This window comes from Alexandromys fortis, unplaced genomic scaffold (genome assembly GCF_014885135.2).
Source record: "Alexandromys fortis isolate MF-2015 unplaced genomic scaffold, M_Fortis_MF-2015_v1.1 scaffold_47, whole genome shotgun sequence".
Classification (NCBI taxonomy): domain Eukaryota; kingdom Metazoa; phylum Chordata; class Mammalia; order Rodentia; family Cricetidae; genus Alexandromys; species Alexandromys fortis.
Genome location: NW_026067957.1, coordinates 11,017,807 through 11,031,392, shown reverse-complemented (window position 1 = coordinate 11,031,392; position 13,586 = coordinate 11,017,807). Strand labels below are relative to the sequence as shown.

General features: G+C 39.0%; 1 protein-coding gene across 11 annotated transcripts in view; it reads right to left on the bottom strand.

Annotated features, from left to right (window-relative positions):
* The window catches only part of Mef2c (myocyte enhancer factor 2C), a 147,729-nt gene that overhangs the window by 22,640 nt on the left and 111,503 nt on the right, over positions 1-13,586 (bottom strand). For all 11 annotated transcript variants that reach the window (XM_050152406.1, XM_050152409.1, XM_050152413.1 and 8 more), the window contains 2 exons: positions 11,044-11,230; positions 8,848-8,895 (listed from right to left, as the gene is read on the bottom strand). In XM_050152406.1, the coding sequence (XP_050008363.1) occupies positions 8,848-8,895; positions 11,044-11,230 (235 nt within the window). The remainder of the gene's footprint in view (positions 1-8,847; positions 8,896-11,043; positions 11,231-13,586) is intronic.

Here is a 13,586-nt window from a genome sequence, read left to right as displayed (position 1 = left end):
CCGGGCAGCAAATGTGAGAGCTTTGATACACATCCAAACACAGGCCTCCACTACATCGCTACAAAGACCAGATGTTTGAAATTTAGCATGCCTTATGCTCTCCCCCAGCTCTGAAAAAGTCCTCATTCACAAGGAAGGAAGAGGAGGACAATCTGACAATCTGATTTTTCCACACACATAGGCTCTTAAAATGTCTGCATGCTTTGGGTACTGACTTACTTAAAGGATAGCTTTTAATGGCACCATAAAAATGGCATCAAACCTTACTATCTTAAAAAAAAAAAAAACCCTCCATTTAACCGTGAATGATAGATTTATGACTCACTTAATTGTTCACTTCTTGAGATTTTTGGGGCTGTCTCTTTGATAAAAATGAGGGGGTGTCTTCATTATTGACACAATCGCTCATTCTTTCAGTCATTTTTCTAAACAAAAATATTGAGACAGTATAAATTAGGGAGAACGTGACAGAAGAGAAGGAATAATGACTTGTGGTTTTAACATTTACACAACGGCTTTGAACACATACGAAGTTCATAATGTTCAAAGTGAGATGCGTGGCGCGGCGCTGCTGTGCTCACATGAGGCCGGCGCTTGCTGTGCTCACAGGCTGCCTCAGATTTATGAACACACTTGCCTCCCTCACAACCTGCAGGGCAGCCCAGATCCTATGTCTACGAGGACTACCATGGCGCTAGCGCTGTGGAGCGCAGCTAGTTAATAGGACCGGAGCAGAATCAAGCCACACTTTTTTCTTGGTTAGAAAATCAAAGATATAATAAGTGCAACACTAACAAAAACCACCATTCATTAAGAAGCACTTACTCTCTAGGGTGATGCCACTGTGCTAGGTGATCTGTGCCGGCTTTGTCATGCGATTCCTACGCCAATCCTGTACAACAAAACTTCACACCTTTTAAAGACAAGGATGGCAACTCTAAAGGAGCTTGTGTATCAGATGTTTTCTGGGTTATTTTGTTATTTTCAATGCGTACCAATGGCATATTTTGTCAAAGCAAGTAATTCCAAAGGCAAAACCTTTGCTCTATGACTTTATTGTTTTCACTAGACTTAATTCTAGTTTAACAAGAAATTGTTGTTTCATGTTTGCTATGTAAATTAGTACTATCATGTTTGAATATGTAAATTAAGTATAGACAGATTCCCTTCTATTGCTGTAATAGCTGTGCTAGCCCAGGTTCTCCATCTCCTAGTTCAGAAAAACTAGAATCTGTTCTTTGGAATGATGTGGATGAGAAACTGTAAAGGAAGGACATGGTGTTGGGGAAGACAGTCAAACACTTCAGTACTGAGTTCAAACAATCGAAGCGGTGCCGTAATAAATAAAGCTTGTGAATCTTAGTGCTCACGGACACTTCTCTACACAAACTGAAACTGCTGCTCAATATGTTAGTATCCCCAGTCCTTAGTCTTTAAAATAACTACTGTCCGGGGCTAGAGAGATGGCTCAGTGGTTAAGAGCATTGCCTGCTCTTCCAAAAATCATGAGTTCAATTCCCAGCAACCACATGGTGGCTCACAACCATCTGAAATGAGGCTTGGTGCCCTGTTCTGGCACAGACAGAATATTGTATACATAATAAATAAATAAATATTTAAAAAAAAACTACTTGTCTTCCAAACAGGAACTGATGCGATCACACACTCATTGAATTGGAATTCAATGGAAATATATTATGTAAGTCTAATTCCAAAATTTAAGTTATTGGCAAAAATTATCTAAAAGTAGAAAAGCATGTTCTTGGCCAGAAGCCCCACAGTCTCAAACGGGAAGGTTCATGGGAGGTAAGCAGTTGATTCAAGGGGGGGTCCTTCGAATGCCATCCCTCCTTCAGCAACTGCTGTCTGCTTATGTGTCACTTCATGTTCCTCATGGTCATCCATTTTTTCCCGTGTGCTATCTCCAAATAAAGTCTTAAGTGACGGGCTGGTGAGACAGTGTGGTGGATAAAGGTGCCTGCTGCTAAGCTTGCCCTCCTAAGTTCAGTCTCTGGGACTGACATTGGGGAAGAAGAGACTCAATGGTTTCACATTGTCCTCTGACACTCAGACAAGTGTCATGGCATACCCCTAATGCACACAGTAAATAAATAATTGCAGTAAAATTTACAAAAACTAAAGACAGGGGCTGGAGACATGGCTCAGCGGTTAAGAGTACTGACTGCTCTTCCAGAAGACCTGGGTTCAATTCCCAGCACCCACATGGCAGCTCACAACTGTCTGAAAATGCAATTCCACAAGGTCTGACACCTTCACATCAATGCACATAAAATGAAGTTAAATAAATCGTTAAAAAATATTATTTTTTTTAAATACTAAAGACAGGCTATGGTGAGGAAAGAGTTTTAAAAATCTTATGATGATGTCAAAATCAGATGTCTAAGAGAACCAGGGGAAGGGGGTAATAGCACAGCAGGAAACTAAAAAGGCCCTAAGACAAATGTGTGTGTGTGTGTGTGTGTGTGTGTGTGTGAGAGAGAGACATATTAACTGTTAAAACTTAAAAACTCCCAAGTTTTATTAGCAGTCCCCATTCTTATAGCAAATTTATAGGATATGAATGAGATAGAAAATTTCACATGGCTTTACTACACATGATTGCTGTGCAGTGACTAAAGAAGCGTGAAAGCGGAGTGCAGTGAGAGATCCTCGCCTGTAGCCCCAGCTACTCAGAAAACATGAAAGCCGAGTGCAGTGGGACATCCACACCTGTGGCCCCAGCTACTCAGAAAGACCAGCAGTGGCAAACACTTGAGTGCATAGGTTCTAGTCTTGCATGGGCAACAGTAAAACCATCACAAACAAATAAACAAACACAATTTGAGAAGTCAGAACTAGTGATTAAAGAAAGGCTCCAACCCTGCTTGAAGACTCTTTAGGACAGCGGTTCTCATCCTGTGGGCTGCAACCCTTCTGGGCGTTAAACAACCCTTTCACAGGGGTTGCCTAAGTTCATCCTCATGTCAGATATTTACATTATAATCCACAACAGTAGCAAAATTACAGTTATGAAGTAGGAACAAATATAATTTTATGGTTGAGGGTCATCACAACATGAAGAACTCTATTTAAAGGTTGCAGAGTTAGAAAGGTTGAGAATCACTGCTCCAGGAAGTTATGCCCTGAGATTTTCCTTTTTTCTCTCTCAAAATCAAAGTCCTTAGGAGTTAAGGCAAAGCCCAGACGCTCAAGGTGGGTCTAGCTTGTGGCATGTCGGCTTAAGTCTTACTTTAGAGCTGCCTTCCCCAGACTACCGTCATCCCCTAGAGAATTGGGGTGGGGCTCTGCCTTGTCTGTAATCTGCCAGATTTTGTACATTTTCCATGTTTTTTGTGATGGTGATAGTGTACCATGTGCTCTACAAGATCCAATTAAAAGACTATCTTTTTCCCCCTTAATAAATCCTGGTAGCCTTGGTTTAAGTTAAAAATATCACTGTTGTTTGGTTTTTTAGAAAATAATAAAGCAAGGCTACAGGGTCTTTATTATGCTTTGGGAACTTCTAAGGTAAAGCTGAAAATGAATTAGTGTTTCTTTCTTCCTCTTCCTTTTTCTTTCTTTCTTCTGAACAATACTAGACTAATAGAATTATACTTTCATAGCCAGACCCAAGAATTAGCATAGTTGTCCTCATATCTTACTTAATAATGTTTTTAACATAAAAATCTGGCTGGTGACTGCAGTACATCCACCTCAACCCTCAAAACAAAGCGACATGCAAATTTTATTTTTCTACTAAAATTAGATTTCTTATTTGAAAGCAATTAACTGGTAATATTTTCTTTCTGGAATGCTGCAATTTGAACTTTTTAAAAGCAAAATGCTAAAATACTAAGTCATCTTCATAAATTGAAACTTTAGTCACTTCACCAATTTTTTTTTAAATTATTGAATAAGAGATGCACAAGCGTTTAAGCCGTGCACTCCTTGCCTCTTCTGACTTGGTTCTCTCCAGTAGTATGCTCTGTTTTTCTTTTCACTGCTACCTGAATTTTAAAAAGTGTAGAGTTTTGTGATGATGTGATCACAGTGATCACAAAACATTTCCTGCAAATGGATTGTGATGCTAATTGTATCTTAGCTGGAGCGCAAGGACTCAGTTGAAGGTGCTGAGTCATGATCGAAGGTCCGGCGAGGTCTGTCCACGCCTGGAAAGCAGGTCCTCTTATTTGCCTGTTGTGTGCATCCTTGGTAGTACAGAGTGAACCACACGGCTCCACCTATTTAGCTGATGTAAATTAAGCATTCCAGAAGTGGCAATGCTTAACAACCAAATGCATAAAATAGTAAACAATTGACAATCAAAATAAAGAAACAGCTGTTAGCTTCTTTTTATATAAAATGATATGTAATTTACAATGAATGCCAATTAAAATTATTAACCAATATGCATAAATCTTCCTCTCAAATATGTCTTATACTCAAATAGCTATGCAGATTGTCAAATTTCCTTAATTTTTCAAAATGATTTCTAAAGTTCTCCCCCTTACTGTGATTAAATCTTAACCATGAATCAGTAAATAAGTGTGCCTTCTGCTCTGTAAAGGTATTAAAAAAAAAAACCCAGAAGCTATTCTTTTGATAGTGCCTGATCCAGCAGCACAAGGTATTTCTGTGCTAATGGTTATTTCCATTAGATGTAATGATTACAACAAACCTAAATTGAACTTGATCTTACAATCATCAATAACCACGTAGATTAAGATGTTAAAAGCTTTAATGTACAGAGACATGACAAAATGTAATTTTAAAAGCAGTGACGTCTCATTTTGGTTGTTGAGAGGAAAGGGATGAGTCGTGGATGAAAACTGGCTAGAACTGTCACTGTTACTAATGCATTCTAATGACTTGCTGTATATATCCTCCATAGCAAGCGCCCAAGCCCATTCCATCACTTCTTCTGTACAACTTGCCTTCCTCTTGGTAATTATTTCAATCTAAGTGATGATAAGGGGTTCATTGTTTTAAGCAGGGATTTGTGATGGTGTGAGATACCAGTTCTCATTTCACTTTCTGCTATATATCAGCAGTTTAGATTTTTAAAAACTGTATTAAAGATTGTAGTAAAACCCTGCTTTATCAGTCAACAGTATTCAACCATTTTTATCAACTAGGCATTCACTCTATACAGTCTGAAACGAATATATTTTCTTTGAAAAGTGCAGAACAAGGGTTTTTGTATTTAAAATTACAGTTTTTAAATATTCTCACTTTCTAGTTCATTAAAGCTTTATTATTACTATTAAAAGCCTCCTATCTCAGAGATGGGTGTTTTATTCGGAGAACAAACACTTACTGAACGTCTGCTGTGTGCTAACTTTTATGTACTGAGCTGAGACACAAACTATGTCTGGTCTGCTCCAAATGGCAGTGTCCAGAAGAGATGTGCCCAGAGACTGTAAACACTGTGCAAAGGGACATTTAATGTCTGTGCAGGCTGCCCTGGGAGCACAGAGGGAAGGTGCAGGACTCTAAATGGCTGAACTGGATTCTGAACAAAGACAGACTGCTCCAGAACAGAAAACTGGGGAGAGAAAGAAGAGCTAGGAATCTACAGGCAGGAGGAGAGGAGGACTAGACACTGTCCTGAAACCTGAAAGGGACAGTACAGCAAGACAGTTAGAAGCACAGACTCTGGAGACAGACTTCTTGGGTTCTACTTTAGTTCATTAAATAGCTTCTCCATGCCTCAGTTTACCCATATGTAGAGATGGCACAATGGGAGCATTTACTTTCAAAGACAGCTATAAGATTGGTTGAGTTACCTTTTTAATTTTGTAGAAGATGCGTATTGTAAGCTATTCGAGTGTTTGTTATTACTAAAGTTGGAGCACAGGATGCTTTTGAGGGCAATGGCAGGAAGAGTGAAAGCCTAGAGCGTAGGATCGGCCACAGATAAGAGGCTCGTGGTTAATTGTGAAAGATCTTGGGACTTATTATTGAGTTTTATGTAAATGATGACATGTAATTAGTGTGAGGCTTGGAGAAAGACTGAGCAGCCACAGAAAGACTATCAGGGAATGTGATGTGGAACAGAAAGATGGGCAAGGAAGCTCTGGAAACAGTCTGGGCGAAAGCCCTGAGTCTGATTCAAGCTGCTAGGATAGCTGTGGAGGGAGAGAGGTTAGCCTAGGAAGTACCATGGAGATAGAGCTAGGATAGTTATGGAGGAAGAAAGGTTACCCTAGGAAGTACCGTGGAGACAGAGTCAGTAGGACTAAGTGCTCACCAGATGACCACATGATAGTTCTCGCGCTAGTTGGGAAACCAAGCTGAACTGAGAAAGAGAATGCTTTTCTATTTGATTCTATTTTTAAGTCACACAGTAAGTTACAATAAATGTTACTGCCTCACTTAGTGAAACTATGTTTTTGCTGCCTTTTTTGTTCGTTTGTTTGGTGTGTGTAACTAGCCTGATTTTGAAAAGCAAAGAACAAAGGCTTCAACTATTTAATTTGGGTGCCACCTTGCATTTGGCGTTAAAGGATCTAATTCTGAGACCCTGAGATTCAAGTGACAATGTTAACTATTTGGAAGATATCTTTTGGTAAGTTTGCTTTAGTTTTCCTCATTGAGAATGCAGAGACTTTCTGGCTGGCCTTGCTTCCCCTTGGTGCTATGTGACTCTCTGACATCAGCACAGATATATTCAGCCTTGACATGTGATAGCAGCTGGCATGAAAAAGAAGGCTAAGATGAGTGAGCTTACAAGCAGTACACGGCTGTGCTCAAGACTAAATGGCATTTGCAACAGGTGTTCCTTGGGACCAGGGTCAGAAAGGGCTGCTTCTCTATTTAAAAATAAGGCTAAGCAACTTTAATACAACAGTGTAGAAATTATAAAAATTATAGTGTGTGATTCTGACATACATAGAAATTATATTTAGTAATAAGGTGCAGTGATAGTTTTCCCTTTTGTTCCTTCTCTTTCCATCTCTGTGTCAGTGTAATGTATATACGTATGGTTGCTTAGGCATGGGGTCAGTACCACACTCAATGTGGAAGGAACACCTTGGAGAACTGGGCTGTGCCTTCCATATGTTTGAAACAGGGTTTTCTGCTATTTGCTGCGTATGCTGGGCTAACTGGTCCAGGAGCATTAGGATGATGCTCTCTGTCTGCTTCAGATCCTCTACAGGAACACAACATGACCACAGAGCCTCAATGCTCAGACTGCCAGGAACCAATGGCAAGCATTTACTCTCTGAGCTGAGTCCCCAGCCTGATAAACACTTGCCCACTGCGCCATATTGCCAGCCTAATATCTTCTCTTTCTAGATAAAAGGTGTCATGTGCCTGTGGCATACGTTCTGAGGTAGTAGGATAAGTTGGTTTAACTCCTAAGATTTTTTTTAATGGTTCTATACTCTGTATATGGCAACCTTTTATATTTAGAAGACTGAATATCTCCTTTATTCTTGGAGAATGATTAAATTTAGCAGGCTGTCAGGCAATTAACAATAAAAGCAGAACTGAATAATCAAACACTTCTTATTGTCAACATTGGATTCTAAAGCATCACTGCTATTAATTAGTGGCAAGAGACCATTTGCATCAAAGTTTAGTAACCCAAGGATTCCCCCCCATACATTTACAAAACAAAAACAAAAATGCATTTTTCTTAATATTTACTTCTATGGCTGACTGTTTCTTTAATATTAATCAAGGTGGCGTAGTGAAATACTGGCTAAGTCATAACATCTATACTCCTTTTTTTAGGTTATGACTTGGTCCTTGTGACTATCCTATCAGCCCTACCACTGACTCTAACCAGTGTGTGCTAGGACTTTGATCTAGGAAACACCTGTCTGGACTTCTTCTGGTTCTTGAATTTTGATGTTACTAATTGCAAAGTATTTTCTGCAGAAAAAAATATGTATGACAAATTCATTTTTTAAAAAAAAATACTGCTGAATCTACTTACTAGTTTGCCTCCACCTAACCTTTGAAAATTTTTAGGTAGTGAGCTAGTTATCCCTCCTTTCTATCTACTGTCCATGTAATTCTGGTATTTCTGTATCACTCACTGAAGTAATAAAAACTCAGTACCCAGAAGAAACACCACCTCCAATTGATGTATGTATAAAAATGTTTTTGTATGCCAATTTTCCTTATCTTCTTTCTTATAATTAGCAGGCTATTATATTTGACCTGAGCAAACTGTTTTAATTAGGCTGTCCATGCATATTTCAATAAAACTTGATTTTTTTGACACTTCAAATATAACCTTGTGTCATTCATGCCTGCCTCCTATTTTAAATTGATAGCATGTTCCAGCTGTAGAAATTACCAAGGCTACTTTTTACACTGATAGTAAACTAGAGTTGGCACTTAAAAGTTCTGTGCTATATTATTTATCTTCATTGAAAAGTAAAGCAACATCTTCACAATCCCAATATTATAAATTAATTTAAAAACCTGAATAAATGTGATTATGAGACAACTAGTCACTGTTGAGGATATTTTTAAGAGGTGAAATATATTTAAAGGTTTTCCATGGCAACATAGTTTATTGATGTCTAAGAGTAGTATCAGGGACTGAGGTGATTGGATCAGCATCTACAATTGTCTGCAGACCGGATGAAGTTATTTAATTTTTTCTTTGCCTTCCCTAACTGCAGAAATGATATAAATACATTGTCTTCATTAACAAAGAACACGACAGTTCAGGTTGATGACTGCTTTGCCTTGGCTAAAGCTGTACCAACGAAGACTGCCGTTAGTCTATATTTCCTTTGTATAGTGTTCAACCACTCCTCCTTCAAAACCACCCACAGACTGTGGCCAATGCCACGTGCTTGCTCCAGAGCTGATGTCTGTGCTTACCTGCGCTGGTGCCTGCACCGGATGTGAGGTCTCCACCCATCAGACCACCTATGGAGTAAAGAGGAAGATGAAAAGGAGAAAGGCTAAGGGGCAATGGAACTGAGCACAGTGCCTTCAGTACTCAGCCATTGTCCTCTCCTGAGAGACAATCTTAAATAGTTCTACCTATGTTGGAGGGCTGACATTTGTTTTATTGTGACATGCTGTGCTCAAATGTTAAAAATACATTCACTCACTGACATTTCGCGGATTTTTTCCTCTAGAAATGATTATATTAGAAAACTGTTGTCTGTGAATAGTCTCTGCATTATTATTTTCAAGTCTAGTTTTCCCCTAAAGAGGCACCTTACAGTAAAAAAAAAAGAAAACCCCACTTTATTTCCACTCTCTGCCTTGATATCCATCTGTCTGATGTCTAGTTTCTTCCTAAATATATTTTATAAAATTAGTGTAATATTTATTGACTAGAAATATTATTTTCTCAGAAGTTGACTAATATTTCTGTTGAATTTTACTTAATGACATGATAAATAAGCTTTCTTTGCCACAGGTTTAAAAACATGCTAATTTGTTGTTAATTTAAGAGACAATATAAAACCTTGGGCTGGCAAGATGGTTCTAGGTATGGTAGTTCCTTCACCAAGCATGGTGGCCTGTGTTCTGTCTCCTGGACTCACACAATGGAAGAGAATAAATTCCTGCACACTATCATCCTATGGCCACAGATGGGCAGTGACACTTGCATGCTTCCATCAAAATGAGCAAATAAATGAATGACTATGTTTCTTACTGACAGTTGCAGACTTTCAGTAAGAATGAATATAACGATTATTTTAAAAATTTTAAAATGCAGGATCTAGAAAAACAGTGGCAATAACATTTTATTGAGATTTCTTAGTTGTTCCTTAGTGGTACTTTATTGTTATTACTTGGTTCCAGGTTTAAGAATCAGGAAAGATGTTTACTATATTTTAGAAAATTGTTATTTCACAGCAAATATAATTTTGACGACCATGTCAAATTTGAAATAATAAATGAATATGAGTTATCAAATACTTCATTCAAATACATCTAAATATGATCTGAAAGGAATTTATATGGCTATTAAAATTTATATAAAATTCCAACCATATTCTAAAAGAGAGAATGGCACAGTGAAGTCTTTTGTACACACTTCCCTGGCTCATGATTTATGAAATCTTCTTGAAGAAAAGTTCTTCCATAAATAAGCTCACCTAAGCACAGCTAAATGTGCCTTAGTTATTGAAAGTACCCTGTGGAGTGCTTCCTGAAAACCACAATAGAAGTACACAATACACTGTTGCACGAGATTAGAAATACAATTATTTTTGATGCCGCTTCTGGAACTATGAAGGAATGGCTTAGTTATATCAGTACACACTGACTTAGCTCCCACTGTGAGCTTGGGAAATCAAATGGGCATTTTCTTCCTTTCAAGATGCTTCAAGTCCAGTGGAGAAAAGGACATATTCAATACAGTACATCATAACATATTTAGCCTGATTCACGTACTAAGAATGGCTCTTTTTTTTTTCCTGAGCAGTAATTTCATGTCTCTAGGACATTGTGAATTGAGGATCTTTTATAACACCAAGGCACATCTGTGGTGAATGTCCCTGAGTTTGTGACGTGCTCTTGATGGAATTTCTGACTTAGCTGAGTTCTTATTTCACACCCCTTACAATTCGTGCCAGTGGACCACACAGTTCTTTCCTACCTTATATTCATTCTGGGATAAGTTGTTTCAAAAAATACTTGATCCAGACAATTACATATATGGGCAGATGCAATTGGAGGGCAGAGAATGGTTTCGCATAAGAGGTGACTTTTCCGTAGGCAGAAGAGAGAAGATGATACTTTATGCAGACGAGAGAGGGAACAAAAGTATGCAGACTAGATATTTGACACACTGTTTGAGAAAGAATGTGGTTAAAATATAGCCACTGGAGGAGATATATGACAGTCAAAAAACAAATGAAGTATGGGTTACGAAATATTTTGAAAGATAGTCTGAAGAGCTTAGACTGTGTCACACAGCGAGTCTGGTAAAAGGTGGCTGTTAAGTGATGAAAGGATCTAAATGGGAGACCAAAGTGCATGGCCTAGGTGAGAAAGCTCTGGCTAGAAGAGGGCCCTTCCAACAACTTGTTACATTATGTCCTGTGAAGGACATACCTGTGTTACCAGCACTTGGAGGTCTATGTGTTACACCAGGAGACATACTATTCCTCTGCAGAGAAGGGTGGGCCAGTGGCAGAAGGTTGGGGTTTCCCAGTGAGCTGACCGGGTTGCTGTATACCAAACTGTTATGGCTCGACACTGGGATGGAAACCGGCATTTCAAAGTTGGGAGGTGGAACAGCCTGTGGAGCAGAAACAAGGGAAAAGCCGTGTAAGTACGATGAAAAGGTACTAACAGGGCATTCAAGTAGCAAGCAACATTAATTTCTCCAAGAAAAACATCAGATTCCAAACTGTGCAATGTGTAGATTACCATCAAGAAGGAATCTCAGGATGTTCAATCATAAATGGATTTCTGCACCGTGCTTAGAACTCTTTCTTTGCTACTCTTAGAAAACGTTTCACTTCTGTGCGAAACAAAGCCCCATTTCATTAGACTCCATTGTCTTTGAATTCCATTCTATGAAGCAATAATTATTCATTTGTGATATCTGAATCTGGTGCCAGAAATGACTGTAAGATCAAAGGTACATGACTGTGATGACTTCCCAGAGAAAAGGGGGGATTAAAATGCAAACCAGATCCTTTGGTTTAATTGCTTATTGAAGCATATTTATGCAGAAGTTTAATGATATAAAATCATCTTCAGGCCTGTGAATAGCACATATAGTTTAATTATTATTTTTAAAAGTCTGCCTTTTATTAGCACTCAAAAGATAATAGGCGTTTTAAGGTACAGGTTTCAGATAAGTGTGTATCATTCACTAGCTCGCATTTTAAAGGGATAGCTCAGAAAATATGAAAAGTTTCACATTTTCCTATATAGGTACTATTCTTGCCACATGGCAAGATCTATATCTCAAATGAGAGAGTTGGCAAATATTTAGGGAGCTGAAGCTGTGTGGTTGTCTAATTAGAGTGATCCAGGTTCCAATTATTGATTTTTTGCTATTATTTTGGCAATTTAAGTAAAATTCTGTTTCTGTTTCTGCTTGCAGAAACTCATCGTAGTTGTAAACACTCTTGTCTTTCTCCTTTTGTCAGCATTACAAATGAAAATACTGTCCAAATACATGCCAGAGGACTCCTGGTACCAAGGCACACAACATTTAGAATGAAATATTGCTCGTGTGTGTATACACACAAGGATACATACAAGCCCTCTGAGGTTATCAGTAAGAAGTTGTCCAAGTTTGCACACATGTTTATTCCTGGCTCAGCTGATTTGCTGTTATTGCTTTCCGTTTTACTAGGTTTTTTTTCTTTAGAGTTAACATCAACTATCTGTGACTGCTTGACTGGCTGGCCTGCATCCGCTTATGTTGTTGACACCTATAGTGAGTTCTCTGTTGATGTTTATGCTTTCATAGTTTTACAAATACTGATAAAAGCAAAGATTTCACAACTTTCTTTCAAATGACTTTTTTTTTTTTTTTTTTTTTTTTACTGTTTTTAAGGGAAATAAAAACGCTCAAGCGACATCCTAATACATCTGTCTTTTAGGTCATTTGTGGGTTGTATACAAACTAACAGAAAATGACTTTCAGACAAACTCTATGACAATGGAATATAATGCATGATAACATATCAAAGCATGGACATATACCCAAATATCCAAAGCCCTGTTAAACAAGAAAAAATATTAATGTACTTGTAAGGCATAAGTGTCTGTAGAGTGGTAAACATATCCCTTTCCTGACATGCCAAATGAAAACAGAAGTCACCCGTGAAGACAGTACCATAATAGTGCTAAGCAGTCATGACCATTGAATCTTTTTCTCTCTGCCCTGGACTCCAGATAAGTCAGCTAGGCTTTCCGGCCACTGGTGTAGGCAGTGGCAGCAGCAACAGCCCAGCGTGGAGTAGAGAGGCTAGTGCATGTTTTGAAGCAGCATCCTTCTCGCTAGGCCGCAGCTGTATTGCGGGGCTGCTTTCACCCATAGGATGGCATACCTTTGAGTGGCTCTCTTGCCCTGCTGTCGTGATTTCTTGCTCCACTTGCATTAGGCCTGCAGGTCACAGCTTGTAGGTTCCAAGTCCTAACATACCTCAGTTCTCTCTCATGCTTCCTTTAATTCTGTCTATCTATCTTCAGCTATACTCTTGAGTTTGACACTTGTTTCTGGCTTTAACCTTAGATCATGATATTAGTTCTACAGATTTGGGGTGAGCACAATTTGAAATTCTGGGTGGACGTGCGAACTCCCTCGTTCCCAGCACCACTAAGGTGATTCTTGCAGTTGCTTCTTGACATATCTAATGGTGCTGGGCCTCATCTTCCTGCTTTTTACTTTTAACCCAAACCATCAGGATTCTGTCCCTTTGAAGCACACCTTATATGACAGCATCCCTCTGCTCGCCCCCAGTATCCCCCTGCTCGTCCCCAGCATCCCTCTGCTCGCTCCCAGCATCCCTCTACTAGCCCCCAGCATCCCTCTCCTCACCCCAGCATCCCTCTGCTCACTCCCAGCATCCCTCTACTAGCCCCCAGCATCCCTCTCCTCACCCCAGCATCCCTCTGCTCATCCCCAGCATCCC